At 40.9% G+C, this 20,522-nt stretch overlaps 2 protein-coding genes and 1 pseudogene across 3 annotated transcripts in view; 2 read left to right on the top strand and 1 right to left on the bottom strand.

Moving 5' to 3' along the window:
- The first annotated feature begins 776 nt into the window (after nucleotides 1-776).
- FNIP1 (folliculin interacting protein 1) overlaps nucleotides 777-20,522 on the top strand; it is a 110,848-nt gene continuing 91,102 nt past the window's right edge. For both annotated transcript variants that reach the window (XM_075541512.1, XM_075541511.1), the window contains exon 1: nucleotides 777-969. In XM_075541512.1, the coding sequence (XP_075397627.1) occupies nucleotides 878-969 (92 nt within the window). In that variant the 5' untranslated portion in view covers nucleotides 777-877. The remainder of the gene's footprint in view (nucleotides 970-20,522) is intronic.
- On the bottom strand, nucleotides 11,208-11,966 carry LOC142440982 (transcription initiation factor TFIID subunit 9-like; annotated as a pseudogene).
- On the top strand, nucleotides 17,344-17,875 carry LOC142440981 (small ribosomal subunit protein eS12-like). The gene has a single exon (XM_075543102.1). It carries the CDS (start codon nucleotides 17,421-17,423, stop codon nucleotides 17,817-17,819), a length of 399 nt encoding a protein of 132 aa, XP_075399217.1. The 5' UTR covers nucleotides 17,344-17,420; the 3' UTR covers nucleotides 17,820-17,875.

Raw genomic sequence — 20,522 nt, 5'->3', positions numbered from 1 at the left:
CCTGAGCCTAAGACTGCCAACCCTTCCAGAAGGGTAATTCCAGCGTCAGAGTTCCAGAGAGGAAACCCGAATGACTGCTGCCCCACAGTCCTGGGACACAGCTGTACCAGCTGGAAGCCAACGCTGTGGTAGGTGCCCTAGCAGGTTCTGCCACTGGTCACCGTGAGCAGGCCCCTCTGCTGCCCAGCTCCAAGACGGAGACCCAAGCAACCTGGTCTCCACACCAGGTTGATAAGCTCCCAAGCTTGCTGCCCGGTGCTCAAAAATCCAGCCCTGGCTACAGATCTGGTACGCTAGCGCCTTCTCGGTTCCAATGACCGCTGGAATCTGTCGGAAGGAGGGGTGATCCGCAGAACCCTGCGAGGGGCTGCGGGATGTGGGTGGTTGCTGACAGTACCCCTACACAACTGTCCGGTGGGCCGGGGGTCTTAGGGTTTCTGCCCCCCGCAACCCCAGGTGGAGCTCCTGCGTCAACTCCTGAGCATCCTCAGGCCCTGACCGCCTCAAGGGAAAGGAACGGAGACCAGCACGTTCCTCCTTCCCCTCGCCAGCCACCCCTTACTCCCCCACTTGTACGCGCCTTTCACGCCCCGCCCCGTGCGCTGCCACGTGATGTGACCCACTCGCCAGCCTATGGGCGTCAGCCCCGCCCCACGCCCCCGCCTTGCCCCCTGCTCCGCGAGCCTCCACGTGATGAGGCTCCCGGCCAACCAATGAGCGCCAGCCTTGCCCGGCGCCCCGCCCCGCGCGCCGTGGCTGTTTGAAGTGACTAATTTCTGTCATATGACTGAGGCGCTCATGGGGGTGGCGGCGAGGCTGTAGGAGCGGGGGCCTAGCAGACGCCCTGCGGAGCGACCCCGGCCTGGCGGCGGCCAGCATGGCCCCCACTCTCTTCCAGAAGCTCTTCAGCAAGAGGAGCGGGCTGGGCGCGCCCGGCCGCGACGCCCGCGACCCGGACTGCACGTTCAGGTAGAGAGCTGCGGGCCGCCGGGGCGGGGCGCGCGGGGGGCGCGCGGGGCGCGGGCGCGCGGGGCCGGTGACGCTTCGGGTCCCGGCTCTGGGGGCGCTGGGCCTTTGGCGGCCAGCCCCGAGCGGCGGCGCGGCGCGGGGACCCTAGGACCTGGCCGGCAGCCCGGAGGGGCCAGGCAGCTGGGGACTCGCGGCCAAGGGTTGAGGCGAGGTCCCCCCTCCCCCGCTCGCCGCCCCTTCCCCCTCCTCGCTCCTCCCGGCGGGTTTGTTTACGTCCCGCGGGGCAGCCACGCGCGCCTCTGCTCCGCCCGTTCGAGCCCCGCGGCCTGGGGCGCTGGGTCCTCCCGCCTTCCTGCGGCGACCAGATTGGGGCGCGGGCTGAACCTGGACCTCAGCCGCCGGCTTCCGACCAGTTCTCCCTCCTCCCCGCGACGAGTCGCTCCTCGGCTGCTCGAGCCCCGCGTGAGTGGTTTTGGGGAGGGAGTAGCCGTTTGAGTCCATCTTTGGAGGGCAGGGACGGCGGGAAGAGCGAGAATGGTAGGGGCGGTTTTTGTATTTTTTTTTTCCTTCAGGTTTGGGGGGAATTAAAATCGGAGGTGAGCAGCTACCGCGCAGAGCGACCTTAGTGTTACCGAAGGAGAAATGTGAAACCTAAGAGGTTAGGGTTTCTCCTGACCGAGCTGAAGCTGGGCCGAAATAAGTGAAGTAGGGCCCAGAATCACCCGCCGAGGACTGCAACTCTATAGAGTCGTTTTTAAAAATGGGGAATGATAGCAGAATATTTGTGGTATTGAAGGCTTTGTTAATTTTTGGTGATGGTACCTGTTGCTGGCAGAATAACTTTTCAGAATTGTAATTCTTGGTGTAAACCTAGGTTCATGGTAAAATTTGCATTTGAAGAGGACATTGTTTGGCTTCCGAACAGCCTTCATATTTGTTGCAATGTGGGAACTGGTAACTATCACAAGGCTAACTATAAAATGTCACCCAAACCTGGCAGGATAGCCCAGAGACAAGTTACATAGTTTTAGGGAGGCGGGGGAAGGCTTACATTTTTTAACAGGCTTAAATATGAAGTGATTGTACCTCGGTTTAAGGTTTTGATACTGAAAATTATTCACTCTTGAGTTAGTGCAGGTGCTATTAGTAGACATTTAGTAAATAAATACGTGTGGGATTCAGCTACAAATTGGAAAGAAATTTAACTGACTTTTAAAAAATGGAGAAGTCTCCCTTGTGGACATCTTGGGAAAGTGCTCAGTTTTCTAGGTATTGGTCTTTTGCCACAAGGAAATAAATGTCTTTGTCATGGTCATATATTGACTTTCTTTAAACATTTTTTCAATGCTTTTCTTTGGAAAAATGAAAGTGCAGTTTAGATAATGTGTTGAGCCGTATAGTAACTCAAGAGACAATAGAAAGTAGGCTTTAGGGTAAGGGGGTGGGTATTAAAAAGGTGGCATTTGGCTGATTTCTCTTTCCTGGGCAAAGGTTGACTCTGGGCACACACATTTCCAAGTGCTTCAGGTTATTCACATAAAAACCATTTTCATATCTAGAAATATATAGTCTTTATAATTGTGTAATACTGCTTTACAGTTGCCTAAGCACTTTCTCCTGCCGATCTTGCAATTTTACAACTATCTTGAGAGGTAGGCAGGATAAGTAGCTGTAAAAATAAACAGATGATCCTTTTCCCAGTAAAAGTATTCAGTGTAAGCCCAATAAGTGAAGTGCTTATAAAAGTGATTGCTTGAATGTGACAGGTGTTATTGCTATTTGCTGTTTAGTTGGCCATGACTGAAGTATCTTGCCAGGCCTTTCTTAGATTGTCTTAGTCTGGAAGTTCTACTGAAATCTGCCCATTATGAGTGTCTGCTGGTATTTCAAATGCCAGTGACACAGTTCCCTGTATCATAACAACATATAGCCACCACAGATGGGTGATGGATATAAGTGTATATGTGAGAAAATGAAAACTCTTGTTAAGTCCACTCTGCTGGAAAATTACAGAGCTAATCAACCCAAGTGTGTGTGTGTGTGTGTGTGTGTGTGTGTGTGTGTGTGTGTGTGTGTGTGTGTGTTTAAACTAAATGTCATAAAGACAAGGACAAGACTACTACAGAGACGTGGCATCTGGATGAGGGAGACCATTAGCATGAGGTCATTGTGGTGTTCGACAGTTCACTGGCATACAAAGCTTTAGAAAGGACATGGGAGGTCAAAGAAGATTGTCGCATAGGCATTCTAGTGGGTGTCCCGTGTGATTTTATTATGTGGTTTCCTAATGACAAATGATGTTCAGCAACTTTTCATGTAACCAGGTTTTTGAGTAGACCAGAATTTAATGTTGACACCAGTTGACTATACCTTACTTTCTAGAATCCTCTTTTTGGTTTTGCTTTGTTCTAGTCAGCTTTGGACAGCGGTTCTCAACCTGTGGGTTCCGACCCCTTTGGGGATTGACCCTCTCACAGTGGCTGCCCTATTCATAGCAGTACCAAAATTAACAGTTATGTCGTAGCAACATAATAATTTTATGGTTGGGGGAGGTCACCACAACAAGAGGAACTGTATTAAAGGGTCGCGGCATTAGGAAGGCTGAGAACCACTGGTTTAGGAGGAGGTGGCTGAATGGTTACGCATTAGGCTGCAATCCACAAGGTCAGCAGTTTAAAACAACCACAGGAGAAAGACGGAGCTTTCTACTTCTGTGAAGAGTTAAGTCTTAGAAACTCAAAGGGCCGATCTACGCTGTCTGATAGGGTCACTCTGAGGCATCAACTCCATGACAGTGAGTGTTCGTTTTGAGTTAGTTTTTATGGAAAAACAATATTGACTCTACTTTCAAGGTTGTGACTCTCCGGAAGTTGATGGTTAAGCCTGTCTTCCAAGGTGCCTCTGGGCAGCTTCAAACTGCCAACCTTTCAGAGCATGTGCCACTCAGGGATTCCTAACCTCTCTATCACAGGGTTATTTTAAGGATTCATGTAAAGTACTTAACCAAGGTGCTTAGCCACATGGCTTTTAGGCATAGAGAAGTTGTTGTTATAAGGTAACACTTTTTTGTGTATAAAGCCATTGACTTTGGGCTGTAACTCCTTAAAGTGACCCTGCATGGTGTATCTTGTTAATTCTCTTGTCTATAATTTTGCTCTCCATAATGAAGTCATAAACAAATAAACAACTAAAAACATGAATTCATAACAAATTTCTTAATATCTAGCCTTAGTCCATATTCAAATTTTTTCAGTTACCTCAAGATGTTCTTTTATGGTAGGTTTGTTGGAAGAATCTGCATATTGCATTTGTATGTTTCCTTAATAATTATTCTGTAACAGTTCCCCTATTAAAGAGATTTGTTAATGATTTGATGTTATAACTGATTTCTTTTTTATGTAACCCACTGTTTCTCAGCCATAGATACTTTAAGAAGCTTCTAGGTGACTCTGATGTCAAAGTTTGAGAACCACTGTTTTATTTCCTGTTCTTTGTTATCCTAAACATTAGTCACTCATACATTAAATCAAGGTTCAGTTTGATGTTGTAAATTTTAATAAAAATATTCTGTAGATTCTACTACTATAACTAGCTGTCCGAATTGCATAATTTCTGGTCCTACTTTTAATAATGTTAAGATGCTGGACAGAGTAATGCTAAGGTGCTGAGTTGGAACCAACAAGTGGCACCAACAACAGCAAAAAGTGTAGTGGTTTAGCCTGTTATGCCTACATGAGTTAGTAAAAAAGTACTGCTGTTAGAGTTTTACTTCAGACAAAATCTATTTAAACATGTCTCTGCCATCAGTGAATAGCTGCTGAGAAGCTCTCTCAGTAATGTACTTGTCTGGGCCAGTTATATTCAGCTTACAGAGAATGCAGAAGGTTTTGGCGACTGCCTTTTGAGATTCCAAAGGTGTAATCTTGATAAATTTCCTTAGGGAACACAAAAGTCCCAGAACGTTGTTCTGAGAAAATCTTTTCTGTAATGAAAATGTACCTGCTCATTCATCAAGGGTAGCAAGGACCATTCTTTGAGAAGTTTGTTCGGAAACCTTACTCCATCCATCCTACAGCCTAATTTTGCCTTCTCGGACTTATTTTTGTTCCCCAAACTCAAGAGACATTGAAAAGGGGAGTAATTTGAGTCCCTTGAGGATGCCCCAAACCGCTATTTTGACCTGGTATAAATTGAAGAACACAGAATTATTTGGGGAAAAGGTTAGTGAGAAACGCTGGTTTCAGAATGATACAGACCTACGTAGAAGGTAAGCTGAGAAACAGTAGCTTTGCATTTTGATACTTTTCTGTAATACAGGTTTCTATGATTTTTATAGCGCTGGTTCGGATTTAACTTCTTATAAAGAATCTTTAAAAATTATGGAAAATGTATATTGTGAGAAAACTTAACGGTGGATCAAAATTTATTTATTTTTGGACCAAAATAAACTTGTACTAACCTGTAGCATATTTAACAAACTATTTTGAGGCACTAAGAAGGACAAGTCACCAGTTTGGAAGAAGTATTTGCCAAAATTGAAGCAAGAAGAAGCGTCAAATGTAAGATGTAGCTTGGAAAGATAAACAGTGAAATCACTGATGCTTAAGAAAAGTTCCTGGGGACAGTGCCCTAAAAGAAATCAGCAGTTTACAAGTAAGTTGCTTGTTTTAAGAAGGGAGGAGATGATGTTGAAGATGAATTCTGCACTGACAGAACATCTGCTACATTTTGTAAGGGAAAAAATTGGGGAAAATTGCTACTTGTTCATGCTGTAGCTGAAAAGGAACTATGATTAACAGCAGAAATAGCCTATATCATAAACATTTTAATTGGTTCAATTTACACAATCCTGACTAAGAAAATAAAATTGAGCAAATGTTCTGCTCATGGGTACTGATTGTTACTGCTCAGATCAGTGCAGACAAGAGCATCACCTTCGTTGGAAATTTTAAACAAGATCAATATCCTAAAGCATTTTATAGAAGAATTGTAATAGAATATGAAAACGGTTTTACCAATACAATTCTGAAGACAAAGCACAAATAATGGCTGTTGAGAGGTGGAAGTGGTTCAGCCAAAGCAAAGTTCACGGCTACAGTTTTTTGAGATGTTCAAGGTGTTTTACTTACTGATTTTCTGGAGTGCTGAAGAACAATAACATCTGCTTATTATGAGAATGCGTGGGACAGTTAGCCAAAATGCCCAGAAAGCTTCACCAGAAAGCCTTTTTCCTTAAGAGACCCAGTTTGACTACTTCTGACTTCTGTAGCTTCATAATCTGAAAAGAATCTTTAAAGGACACCCATTTTTCTTCAGTTAGTAATAAAGATTGCGCTGACATGATTAAAAGACCCTCAGTTCCTTAGAAAAATAAAACTCACTGGCATTGAGTCAATTCTGACTACTGGTAATTGTGGCCTTATTGATAGAGGATTTCTGAAACTGAATTTGTGTGGAAGTAGACAAACTCCTCTTTCGCCTGCAGTTAGCACCTCAACACACGTGGATTCAGTGGCTACTGTCATCACTTAGTATTGAACTTAATAAAGAGTATGTTTAAAGATAAGATTGTATTTTTTATTGTCTTTTAAATTCACTTTTCTATAAACATTCTGAAGTCTCTTTATATTTTACAATGACCTTTTCTTTAAGGGTTAATACCTTTTGTTGATCATTCCCTGAATTCATTTTTTTAGGGTTGCAAAATGGTCATATCTTTAATTATCTAATTTTTTAACTTTCCTTTATCAGCTATGTGATGACCCTTTATGAAAAAAGAAATAACATGAAATTTTGTTATACTTTATTCCATTTTCAGGGTAACAAATTAGTGCCTTAACAACTTACAGAGAGGGGTTTTCATTTTCATTTTTTAGTATCATTACTGATACTTGGAATTTTAATGTGCTTCATTTCATTGTAGTTAACTTGTCCCACATTTGGACACGGGAAACCTTTACTTACTGACTTTTGTGCCTTTTTAAATTGTTAGTCTGATAATTTCCTGCTATTTTTCTGGCCTTCTATTAATGCACTTCTCCCCTTTTGAAGATTTTATAACCTTGACTTTGTTTTAGGTTATAGCTGTGCTATATTCCTACCTGATCTTGACATAGTATATATGCCTTTTTATCTTGCTAATTTCTAGTTATCATCTGGACTCATACTAACTTTTTCTTCCTCCAGGAAATGTGTTCTGATTTTTCCTGTCCTAGGTTAGGTTCCATTATCACTGGCGCATTGACACCCATAACTATATTGTTACTCTTCTGTGTCTCCTTTCTTTGCCCAAGAATGTTCTTCAGCTTCAAGGCCCATTTTGGAGTTAGAATCCATCTGATAGATTGTTTGTGGGATTCTGGATTAGACAGCAAGGTCTTTGTTTCCCAGAGTGGGGGGTGATAACACCCCCTGGGGGTGCTGGAATGAGCCAGACACTGCAAAAGCAGATACCTACACTTGTTCCTGCATCATGGACAGAAGTTTATAATTACCAGGAATGGGGGTGGTGCTTAATGATTTTTTTTTCTTCCTTTCTTTCTGACAATGAAGCAGTAGGCCAAGTAAGCTTGGGAACCTATCAGTAAGATAGATGCCCTTTTCAAAGGGAGGGAAGAATATTGTGAAGGCAGCAGCCTTCTTGCCTACTATGTTTCAGAGCTAACTGTTTATATTTTTCACAACCGTTTTAGTGACTGTGATATAAAGTTTATTGCACCAACCTGGCTGATAAACATGTGGGGTTAATTGAAGAGCAGAGAGATAAATGACTCAGCGAGCCTCACCTTTTGAGTTCTCGGGTCTCTTGCTTTGTGATGGTCAGCCTGGGGTACAGCTTCCCTAGCCGCTTCCCTGCTTCAACTGACAAGGTTCACTTCCTGCAAGACATCCCCGAGGAAAAGCTGCAGCCCTGGGTGCTAGAACAGCCGTGTGGGGACCCCTGCCAGCACTGAGACGCTTACACGCTCACTGATCCGGCTTTCCTCCTGCGGTTGGCATCATAGTGTGTGTTTTGTGATATGGAGGACTTTGTGGATTGGTGTTGGACATATGGGTAAATGTTGGACGTGTAGGCTTGGCAGCACTGGGTTGGGATGTTTTCTTGATGTGCACTTAACCTTTATATAAAACTCTCTCATACATGAGTTTTTGTTTCTCTAATGTACCCAGACTGACACTTTATTTTTCTGTCTTCACCAAGTGTACATTGTTATGCCAGTGTACACTATAGAGCATTGTGTCTGGCATGTAATATATGCCAATTAAATATTTATAGAATGAATACATTAATTCAAGGAGAATAAAAAATTCTATTTTGAACATTTGTTCCAGCTTTAATTGCCTGTGAAATATCCGCTAGAGACGTTCATTTGACAGTTTAATGAAATAAATCATGAGTTCACAGGAGAAGTTGGGATTGAAAATATAAATTTGTACTTGATGGTCAATTAGTAATTTAGGATCAGTAGTAAAAAGGCAGGATGGATGAGATCATCTGGAGAAGAATAGAGACACAGAACCTTGCCTTTCTAATGTACAGTTCTGGGAAGCCTACAATGAATGACGGACTGACCAGACTGATGGTAGGAAAAGGAGGGATACTGTGTTAAGAAAGGCCCTCCCCGCCACCCCCCCAAAAAAAGTTCAAAACTTAGGTGTAGTGATGGGCTGTGCTATATGCAAGCTGCTGACATGTTTTATTGAGAGACCAAAAAGTGTTTTTTGTTATATTGTTTCTTAAGGAACATGTTTAGAGAAGAAAGTGAGATAGGTGAGGAATAAATGAGTGGCGAAGAAATGGCTACATGACTAAAGTGATGTGTGTATTATTTCTGCAGGGGAAATAATCTGTAATGCTGAGTTATTTTTTTCAATTCCAGTAATTTGATTTTATGTCACATTTTAAGTTAAAGCCCTTAAAAGCTAACTTACAGGCATAGTTGTAGGCATCATTTCAGAAGTTTTGTTTTTTGAAACCTCATTTTTTGTTTTGTTTTTTTAAATTGGGAGGAATGGTTTTTATTACATAATATTTAGTAGTCATGCTTAATCAAGGTCAACTTGTAAATATTCTACTAAATAATCTTAATACACTATACATATTTGTTTCAGTGTGGTAACATGAAAATAATCTGTGTCCTTTATCCATACAACTTCACCAACTGGGAATAAATAAAGATATACAAGACCTTTTCTTAAAGCAGATAAGATCAAGAGTTAAAATTATATTTATTGATAAGCTAAAGACTAACCCTGGCCCTTAGAACAAAACCTCAGTTTTAAAGACGCTACAGTCACACGTATTTTACTTGCAAAATACTGCCCTCCATATGTTGCACTTTTAAATCTTATATTAGAAACAGTAGAAAGTGGGTTATATTCTTTTTTAAAAAAATCTTTTTATTGGCGCTCATAAGGCTCTTATCACAATCCGTACATACATCAACTGAGCAAAGCACCCTTATACATTCGTTGCACTCGTCATTCTCATAATTCACCTTCCACTTGGGTTCCTGGAATCAGCTTGGTTTCCCTTTTTTTCCCGTCCCCCTCCCTCCCCGATCCCACCCCTGGTCCCTTGATAGTTTATAAATAATTATTATATCTTATCTTACATTCCCCAGCATCTCCCCTCCTCCGCCTCCCCATTGCCCATCTCCCAGAGAGGAGGCTACACATAGATCTCCGAGATCGGTTCTCCCTTTCTACATGCCCTTCCCTCCTAGTGTCACCACTCCCACCGCTGGTGTTGAGGGGTTCGTCTGTCCTAGATTCCCTGTGCCTCCAGATCCCCACTGCACCGCTGTACATCCTCTGGTATAACCAGGTACGCAAGGCAAGGTAGAATTGGGGTCATGATGATTGGGAGGGGAGGAAGCGTTCAGAAACTAGAGGAAGGTTTTGAGTTTCATTGTTGCTACACTGAACCCTGAGTGGCCCATCTCCTCCACACTACCCCTCTGGAAGGGGTGTCCAGTTGTGTACAGATGGGCATTGGGTCCCCATCACGCACTCTCCCTCTTTCACGGTGATGTGATTCTCACCACCACTCCACCTTTGTTGTTGGAGACCTGGTCTCCTCTGCCCTTCACGATCGCCTATGTTGGTGTGCTGCTTCCGTGTGGGCTTGGTTGCTTCTGGGCTAGATGGCCGCTTGTTTGCTTTCAAGCCTTTAAGTCCCCAGACGCTATATCTCTCAGCCGGGCACCATCAGCCTTCTTCACCACACTTGCTTATGGGTTATAATATTCTTTACAAAAAATCCTGTGGTTTCTTATTGAAGTGGGAAGATGACAATTATAGAGTAATACTTTGTAATATTCCAAGGAATCAATATTTGATCCTAAATGTAACTGTATAAAAAAACAAATATTAAAATTTTTTACTCATTACCTAAGTGGTAGGATTACATGGGTCTTTTAGACTATGTTCAATGAAAGAAAACAGGTTCGTGAAAAATATAGCTTCAAATTTAGTTTTAGGAACAAGGTTCTACATCCTACTTCGGTGAGTAGCGACTGAGGTCATAAAAGATTGTGAGCAGCTATCTAAGGTGCAACTTTTCGCCTGTCCCTGTCTGGAAGGGAACAGTGGAGAAAATGGAAGATTCATGGAAACAATTAGTGGAATAGACAAATGGACCAAGCAAACCTCAGCCTCTAAGACCCTGCAATTAGAGGAACTAGTCGCGACCCCTTTGGGGGGTCAAACGACCCTTTCACAGGGGTCGCCTGATTCATAACAGTAGCAAATGACAGTTATGAAGTAGCAATGAAAATAATGTTATGGTTGGGGGGTCACCACAACATGAACTGTATTACAGGGTCATGGCATCAGGAAGGTTGAGAAGCACTGAACCTGGTTGGTGTCTTCCTATTAGTGCCAATAGCTCTTTAAGGGATCACATTAGAAGGCTCTGGATAGAATGGAAGAAAAATGTTAAGTAAAACTCAAACTCGAAAAAGACCAGGTTTACTGGTCAAATAAAGACTGGTGGAGCCTTTGAAACTATTGTTCTTAGTTTTTTTTTTTTAATGAATACCTACTTTATATTTTTACTGAAAGGCTAATGAAAAACTTAATTTTTAAAAATATAACTTCTCAATTGAAAACTTAATTATATTCACTTACCAAATGCTAATTAAATTTTCTCAGACAGGCGTGAAAATATCCAGCAGGCATGTTTAAGTCCAGTGGATTCAGGACCAAGAGTACATGTTACGTGCACCAAGGCTAGATCACAAACCGTCATAGTCATTGCTATCATCATCATCCTCATCTTCACATTTTCTTTCAGTACATATGATGGCTCACTGGCAGAATTTTGTGAGAATTTTAGTGGCAATAAAATTATTTTTTGACCCAATTAATGATGGTTCAGAACCGCTAATGTGTTTACAGTGGGGGACTGGGAAGTAGGCATCTGTAGTGTAAGCCTTCATCCTATAGTGGACGCTAGAGTCCCTACTTTAGTTGAAACAGACTGGGTTTGTGGGGTTGGTGTGCCTAGTGTGGGAGGGCGAGGTCTGCTAATAATGGAATCAACGCTTAACCTGAAACTGTTAACTTCCTGCAGAAGCAGATGCCTTTTTCTGTAAGATCTGAAGTCTGTAATTTGGAGTAGTTAAGCAATACTTGTCTGGTGGTAATCTAGGACCTGAATATGGCTTGATCAATGTCAAAGGGGTTTGATTGCTTTGCCTTGCCATATCTAGTAAAAAAATTTCTTTGGGGGTTTGGGGGAGAAGTGAAAGATTGGTCAGCATGATGCTGGATTGCGAATTGCACATCATCTGCGTCGACCGTTGCTTTCTTAGCATAGCTTGAATAAGTTTTTGCGTTATCTAGAATTGTAATCATGTATTGGAAGGCAAGCTCCAACATCTGATTTATAGCTCTTGGCTCATATTCCGAAATCCCCATATCCTTCAGGATTTGTGCGTCATCTGTGCATCTTTTGGCATGCTCTTGGGAGAAATCCTGTTACCAGACTCCATGATAACTGGTGATGAAACTTGTTTCGCGAAATCACTCATATGAATGTATTTTAAGTCCTGATCTTGATGCAAGTTCTTTACCTAGTGTGGTTTTTCCAACTCCTGCTAGACCGGTGAGCAAGATGTTTGGCTGTAACATGGTCCTCACCGAGATGGCTATGAGCATCTGGACTCATGCTCCCACGCAGGACAGGGTGAACCTTAGTTACTTTCGCCTGGAAATGAACTCGTCTCCAAGGTTCAATTTTCAGCCAAACACTAAAGGCAGTTTTATAAAGAGAACAATAACACTAAGGAGTTATACATACCCCCAGAAAAATCAAATATTTGATATCAAAAGGGCAGCATTTACCCCAATACAGAGTTCAGAAGCATTAGGAACAGAGGAGAAATGGAGACCGGAAACTCAAAGAGGGAGTGGGCTAGTGATGCTGCATTGTGGGGATTGCAGTGACTGAGGTGAAACAAAATGTGCGTGAATTATTGAATGGAAAATTGATTTGTTCTACAAATAACAATCACTTTCCATTTGCACTGATATCTTTTTTTTTTCACACCAACAGCCTTACATCATTTATTGTTAAACTTGATTAGGAAGCAAAAAAACAAGGAATAAACCAGATTATTTGCCAATAGAAGTTCAAGTCATCAGATGGGGACAAAATTTGAGCCTGGGAAAATGCGGCCATGCATGCCACCCTTCAGGGGGCTCCTTACAGCCCCAGCTTGATTCTTCTCCAATGTCTTCTCTTGGAGTTGTACTTGATTTTATTACCGGTTTTCATTCGAATCCATTGGGGAATGGGCCGATTCTGCTTCTGTTTCTTGGCCAGGAATCTCTTGATCCTGAAAGTCTTATGAGACGACATGGTGAAGTCGGAGCACCACCACACTCGGGGTGGCAGAGAAACGGAGAGTGGGCTGCACTGATTTCTTATTCAGAATCCTAATGCCTTTTTGAAAAATTTGCCATGGAATTCTCACTTCATGTTTTCTCCTTCATATCATTATATTAAACTGTGTTTCTTAAAGAAACTAATCAAATCACTAAAACTTTTAGTCAATTCTCTATTAATAGGGGATTTTTCTGTGTTATGCTTTGCATGTATTGACACAATTCTCACTTTATAAAATAAAAATATGTTGGATCATATCTCCATTTTATTGAAGAGTAAACTGAAGCATAGTGAATTTAAGTGCCTTGATACTGGTGAGTAATTTAGGATATAGGAATTCAAACAGTTTAGTCCTAAAGATTTTTTTTTGAAGGTGGAACTCTTAAGCTCGGTATATCAGAACCCTCTAGAAGCAGTGTCTCTCAACCTTCCTAATGCCGCAACCCTTTAATACAGGTCCTCATGTTTTGGTGATTCCCCCAACCATAAAATTATTTTTGTTGCTTTTTCATGACTGTAATTTTGCTACTGTTATGAATCATAATGTAAATATCTGATATACAGTATATATTTTCATTGTAACAAATTGAACATAATTAAAGCATAGTGATTAATCACAAATTGCTATGTAATTATATATTGTGAAATATTTATTTCTAAATAAGTGAAATTTTGTCCTGAAGCTCGGGGTAGCAGGGGTAACAGTCTTCATGCTGGGTACTCACTCATGTGGGCGTATCTGCATGTGGGCAGACCTGCCTGGAGACTGGATAGAGGAGCAGTGTCTCAGTTACTAAGATCATCGGAAATAGGTGTTTTCTGATGGTCTTAGGTGACCTCTGTCAGAGGGTCGTTTGACTGCCACAGGGGTTGAGACCCTCAGGTTGAGAACTGCTGCTCTAGAGTTAGCACTTGGGGTAGTGGATCTGACTTCTGGTTCCTGCGCAACTAGTCTCTGAATATGTAACCTTGAGAAGCAGTGTCCTGTAGTCATTAAAACTAGTTTGTGTCTTTGTTGTTTGGCTCTTAAATCAGAGAGCTTGGTTTTCAAACCTTAGTTCTGGCATATGTAAACTTATCCTTAGGCTGTGTTCTCTTTGGTCATTACAAAATGCTAGAAGCAGTGCTTTTAGATTTCCACCCCATACCACTCCTCTAGGAGATAGGTTCTCAGGATTTCTAGTAAAAGTCCTAAACTGGTTGTTTCATCTCTGAATTTACCTGCATCATCTCATGACCTAAGTGATTAAGCCTCCTTTAGTTACTGTAGCAAAGGAAATGGAGCTGCTCTGATTGGCTTCACTACCAATGTTCTCATTTTCAGCTAGTGGTGAGGTCAGTCTTGTCCAAATACTACTTGGAGGAGGAAATGCTGGCGAGAGCTCCAGAGTCCACTGCATCTACTTCTTAGAGTTATTTTGAGGATGAATTGGCATGGCAGGCTTTCAAGTATTAGAATTCCTTCTCACTCTTCATCATTGTCCACTTCTCCTTTTTAGTCTTCTTTCTAGTTATTCTAGATATGAATTGTCAACTGGACTACTTGATCTTTCCTGAGAATAATATAACTCTTCTCATATTTGTGTTTGTATACTACTTAGAGTAGTGCTCTAATACGTTTTCCTTTAAAGTACCTTTAGAATCTGCATTCCCCCCTGCATTTCCCCATCAAAGTTGTTATTTTCACGAGATGTAGTTTTAATTCCCAGTCAACTCATAGTCAAACAGGGCCATGTGACTATCACGTCTATAAGTGGTGCACGTTCGTGTCACTTCTGGGCTGGTGATTGTTCATCCTGCTGTCATGTGCTGTGAAAACAGCTAGTACCCGTGGTTTGCTTTTTTGAAAGGAAGTGACTGGGCATTCTCATAAATGTTAAGCTACTGAATTTGGGGTTGTTAATATTTTTTAAACGATAGAATATCCTAGCTATCCTGACCAGTACACCACACTAGTTGAGGCATTCTTGCATATATGACCCCAAAAAGTATGCATCAGTTGTATTCTTTCACTATACTCAATTTTTATGAGCAAAAAATATGAGAAGCTAGTCTTTATGAAGAAGAACAGAGATTCTGAGATACAAAGCCCATTTGTAGGCCCCTGGACATCCTTTACAGAAGGGTCTCAGGGAGGAGACAAACCAGTCAGGGTGCGACGTAGCAACGATGAAAAATACAACTTTCCTCTAGTTCCTAAATGCGTCCTCTTTCCCCACGCCCCCTCCATTATCATGATTCCAATTCTACCTTGCAAGTCTGGCTAGACCAGAGGATGTACACTGGTACAGATAGGAACTGGAAACTCAGGGAATCCTTTTAGGACCAGTCGTGTGAGTGGCGATATTGGGAGGGTGGAGGGAAGGTGGGTTAGAAAAGGGGGAACTGATACAAGGATCTACATATAGCCTCCTGGGAGACAGACAACAGAAAAGGGCGTGAAGGGAGACGTTGGACAGGGCAAGATATGACAAAATAATAATTTATAAATTATCAAGGGTTCATGAGGGATGGGGGAGTGGGAGGGATGGAAAGAAATGAGCTGATGCCAGGGGCTTAGGTAGAGAGCAAATATTTTGAGAATGATTAGGGAAATGAATGTACAAATGTGCTTTACACAATTGATGTATGTATAGATTGTGATAAGAATTGTATGAGCTCCTAATAAAATGATAAAAAAATAAAAAAAGAACACAGTCATGGTTGGAAGGCGACTCAGTAACAACATGTGATAGGCATATCACACAACTTTGCATGCTAAGAGTGAAGAGGATTTGAAACACTGATGAAGATCAGGGACTGTAACTTTCCCTTAATATAAAGAAAACAATCTTTCTAACTCAACCAGTAAGCAACATCATGATAGGTGGAGAAAAGATTGAAGTTGTCAAAGATTTCTCTTTAGTTAAATCCAGAATCAATGCTCATGGAAGCACACAGCCATTTAGTCAATGATGACTCATGGCAGCCCTATAGGCAGTGGTAAAGAAATCAGATGACAGATTACATTGTTCAGATCTGCACAGGTTCTTTAAAGTGTTAAAAAGCAGAAATGTCACTGAGGGCTAAGGTGCAGCTGACCCATACCACGTGATATTTTAATTTGCCTCATACACATGTGAAAGCTTGACAATGCATAGAAAAGAAAAAAAGCCAACAAAACCCCAAAAACAAAACACCAAAAAACCCCTGGAAACTAATGGTGTCTTTCATTTATGTAGTTGGCAAAGAATATTAAATATACTGTGGACTGCCAAAGAAAAGAACAAATCTTTTAAAAGAAGTAAAACCAGAATGCTCCTTAGAAAACAAAAATGGCCAGACGATCTCATGCATTTTGGTCATGTTATGAGGAAACAGCCTCCTGGAGGACATCGTGCTTGGTAAAATAGAATGGTTAGCAAAAAAGTGGAAAACCATTAACAAGATGTGTTGACACAGTAGTTGCAACAGCGGGCTCAAACATAGGTACAAGTGTGAAGATGACACAGAACCAAGCAGTTTTTTCTGTGGTATATAGGGTTGCTACGAGTTAGGACCAACTTGATGGCACCTAACAACCACACATAATGAATTAGGCTTGAACTTCTTCTCCCAGTTTATCTGGCACCATTTATTAAAAACCAGTGATTACAAAAAAGAAAACCAGTGATTAAGTTTTGATTTTGCTTAATTAGAATCTGTGGCTATTTTTCTCTATTGTTTTTATATTTCAGAAGCAGTTTTGTAATAAGTATAGTAATATCTACAATGTACTTGATAGAGTATAAAATTATGTTTATAAAATTTAGAAAGAGAAATAATGGGATTTTATTATTTCTAATAATAAAACACATACCAAACACATACCTTGTATATAATTTGGGTAGTAAATAAGAATGTTTGGTGACTTAACTTTAGCTGTCCTTGAAAATGGAAAATATTTATTCACCATCATAGATTGAATTACTTTCCCCCAAAATGTGTTAACTTGATTAAACCATGATTCTCAAAAATTTGATGATATGAAATTTCGTATTTAACCATCCCCCAGGAGGCGATCTGGTGAGATCACCAATCAGTTGTAAGGGGATTAGTGTGAGATGCAATATGCTGACTCAGGTCACAACCCTCATCCAATGTAGGGGGAGTGTAGCCTACATCACCCTTTATTTTCCAAGAGATAAAAGGGGAGACAAGTAAGCGTATTACTGTGATCAGAAAAGAACAGAATGAGCATGTCCTTTTGGAGTTAGGGTCCCTGCACTGAGAATCTCCTAGCCCCGTGAAGACTGATGTCAAAGTACATTGAAAATCTCCAAGGATGATGATAGAAAGCAAAGACTTTGCTCAAGAGCCAACAGGGAGAGCCTTCCCTTACAGCTGGTGCCTCCTAAACTTGGAGAGAATAAATTTTTGTTTATTGAAATCAATTTATGGTGTTTTTCGGAATATCACTGTAATATAAACAGACAAGGGAATGAAAAGCAGCAAGAGCTCTTTCCCTGTCCCCGCCGAGCTGTGCGGAGGCGGAGGCTCCGGTGTGTTCAAGATTCGGTCCCACCCGTAACCTACCGCCATGGCCGAGGAAGGCATTGCTGCTGGAGGTGTAATGGACGTTAACACTGCATTACAAGAGGTGCTGAAGACCGCCCTCATCCACGATGGCCTGGCACGTGGAATCCGCGAAGCTGCCAAAGCCTTAGACAAGCGCCAAGCTCATCTTTGTGTGCTTGCATCCAACTGTGATGAGCCGATGTATGTCAAGCTGGTAGAGGCCCTATGTGCTGAACACCAGATCAACCTCATTAAGGTTGATGACAACAAGAAACTAGGAGAGTGGGTGGGCCTCTGCAAAATTGATAGAAAAGGAAAACCCCGGAAAGTGGTTGGTTGCAGTTGTGTGGTTGTTAAGGACTATGGCAAAGAATCTCAAGCCAAGGATGTTATTGAAGAATACTTTAAATGCAAAAAATGAGCAAATAAAACTTGGCTAATTGTTGTCCTGGTTAAAAAAAAAAAAAAAAAAGAAAAGCAGCAAGATATCACTTTTAGTACAATAGTTTATTCTAAGAAACTTGGAATCCACTAGGAATAACTATATATCTAAAAATATCAAAGGGTTTAGGTGGAGAGCAAATGCTTTGAAAATTATGAGGGCAAAGAATGTACAGATGTGCTTTATACAATTGATTTTAGTATGGATTGTGATAAGAGTTGTATGAGTCCCTAATAAAATGTTTTAAAAAAATAAAAATAGAACACTTACTGTATATACTCATATACAAGCTGAGTTTTCCAGCACATGTTAAATGCAGTATTTGTTGTAAAATTAGATGCCTCGGCTGATATTCGGGTTGGTTTATACTCGAGTATATATGGTAATATGATAAAGTTGTGATCTTTATTTTCTAATTGTCAGTGGTTCTCAACTGGAGTGTATATCAGAACCACCTGTAGACATATAAAAATCCTTTGTATTGCCCTATTTGGAATTAATTCTGAGTTTTCTAGGGCTGATTTTTTTGTGGGGGAGGGCGTGTTGATTATATTTGGCCATGTTGCTTTGTTTTTTTGTTTGTTTTTTAATCGTTTTATTGGGGCTCATAGAACTCTTATCACAATCCATACATACATCAATTGTGTAAAGCACATTTGTGCATTCATTGCCCTCATCATTCTCAAACATTTGCTCTCCACTTAAGCCCTTGGCATCAGCTCCTCATTTTGCCCCTCCTCACTTTCCCTCCCTCATGAATCCTTTGTTGCTTTGTTTTTAAACTTTCTATGATTTTGATGCATAGCCTTGCTCATTACAAGTAGTCCCAGTTTATGACCTATTTGAGATACAATTGCTCATACTTAATGATCTTCCACTTTTGTGTATTTTGTTAGTAATATAACTACATACAGTGTTGCAGCTTATGATTTGTCTGAGTTTATGTGTAATGCTTTCAACTCCCCCAGACATTAGACTTTTTAAAAAAAAGACTAGGTTTAAAGTGTTATTACTAATAAAAGGAAATACCAGAGCGTACTCCCCAACCCCTGCCCCCCTAAAAAAACCCTGGCATTTTTTTTTACAAAGCTATGCGTTTAAATTTTTTTTTTTTACAAAAGAACCTTATTACCTTAAAAGTAATCTCCATTACATCATTGCACTTAATATATTTGTCAAATCTGCAATTCTGTTCTTGGAAACATTTTTCAAACTCACCTGCTTGGATGGCTGATAGTACCTCCCTTGTTTTTCTCTTCACCTCTTCAGTGTTGCCAGCTTGCTGTCTTTTCATGTCTCTCTTCATTTGCGCAAACAAAAGTTGCATGGAGAGAGGTTAGGTGAGTAAGGTATGTGGGACAAGAGAGGTGTGCTGCTTCTTTTGCCCAAAACTGGGACACGACACTGATAAGGCTGCGTGAGCAGGTGCACTGTTCGGGTGACAAAAACTGTCACTGATCTGCCACAAATCAGGCCTTTTGGTCATAAACTATTACATGCTGTCTTTTCAGAACTTTGTAGATAAAAAGCTTGATTAACAGTCTGACCTGGAGGAACAAACTCCAAATGCACTCCAAGTCGACGTTTTGTCCCTTCAGGAAGTTGATGGATGTCCAGAACGAGGTTTGTCATCAATTGACCTTTCACCGTTTTTGAAACTAGAAAACCACTCATATGCTTGAGTTTTTCCCATAGCACTGCCTTTGTAAGCTGCGTTGAATATCACAACAGTTTCTGCAGCATTTTTCCTGAGCAAGAATCAGAATTTCACATGCTGGTTTTTAAGTTGGCTATCACAAAAAGCGAGGTTTCAGCAAAACTGCTCTTATGAAAAATCACTGTGACCAGAGAGAACCTTCCACTGGGTGCACTAACTCAAAGGCAGTTGTTTGATGCTCACCTAAGCAGGAAAAACACGTACTACGAAAGCTCTGCTCTGCCTAGCGCAAGTACTTTTTGGTAGGTGGTACCCCCTCATATATTCTAAAAAAGAAATACAATGAAAAATTAAAACTGAAAAAAAAATCCCAAACTAAAAAGTTTGTATCAGAACTGCCTTTATGAAAAAGTTCTTGGGCAGAAGTCCTGTCATAAATTCCTTTCATAAAGTGGTGTTAGCTCAGTTTTCAGGATGAAGAAAATACAGCTTCCTCAAAAAGTGTTAAGATGTTTTAAAATGGACTTTAGACATTTTGAATAATGTACAATCTCAATAATTAAGAATTCCAATAAAAGTAATATGTCTAAAAAAGTAATGTCTATTCTAAACTGTCTGATAAAGATAAATAAAAATAGTTTTGTTCTGATAACCCCAAAAAAACAAACCCACTGCCATGTGGTTTTAGAATCATGGTGTTAGGACATGGAACTGCCCCACTGGGTTTCTACGGCTAAAAATCATTGTGGAAGTAGATTGCCACATCACCTGTAGAGAAACTGATTGGTTCAAACTACTGATGTTTTGGTTTGTAGGACGAGGCTTTTAACCAGTGTCTTTGAGGCGCCTCTTTTATGGTAATGATGTAATGAAACAAATCTTAATTTCATCATGGTGCCTGTGTATATTGGTACAGTTTTGGACAGCAAAAGTTACAAAGGTAATCACACAAGTTTGTTTTCTTCTTTGTAACATTTAAAAACCTGTTTCTAATTTAAATTGTTACTGTCTATAATTAGACCGAA

The sequence above is a fragment of the Tenrec ecaudatus genome, chromosome 2, assembly GCF_050624435.1.
Source record: "Tenrec ecaudatus isolate mTenEca1 chromosome 2, mTenEca1.hap1, whole genome shotgun sequence".
In the NCBI taxonomy this organism is placed as follows: Eukaryota; Metazoa; Chordata; class Mammalia; order Afrosoricida; family Tenrecidae; genus Tenrec; species Tenrec ecaudatus.
Note: the sequence above shows the minus strand (reverse complement) of the source record. Positions and strands in the feature narration are given on the sequence as shown.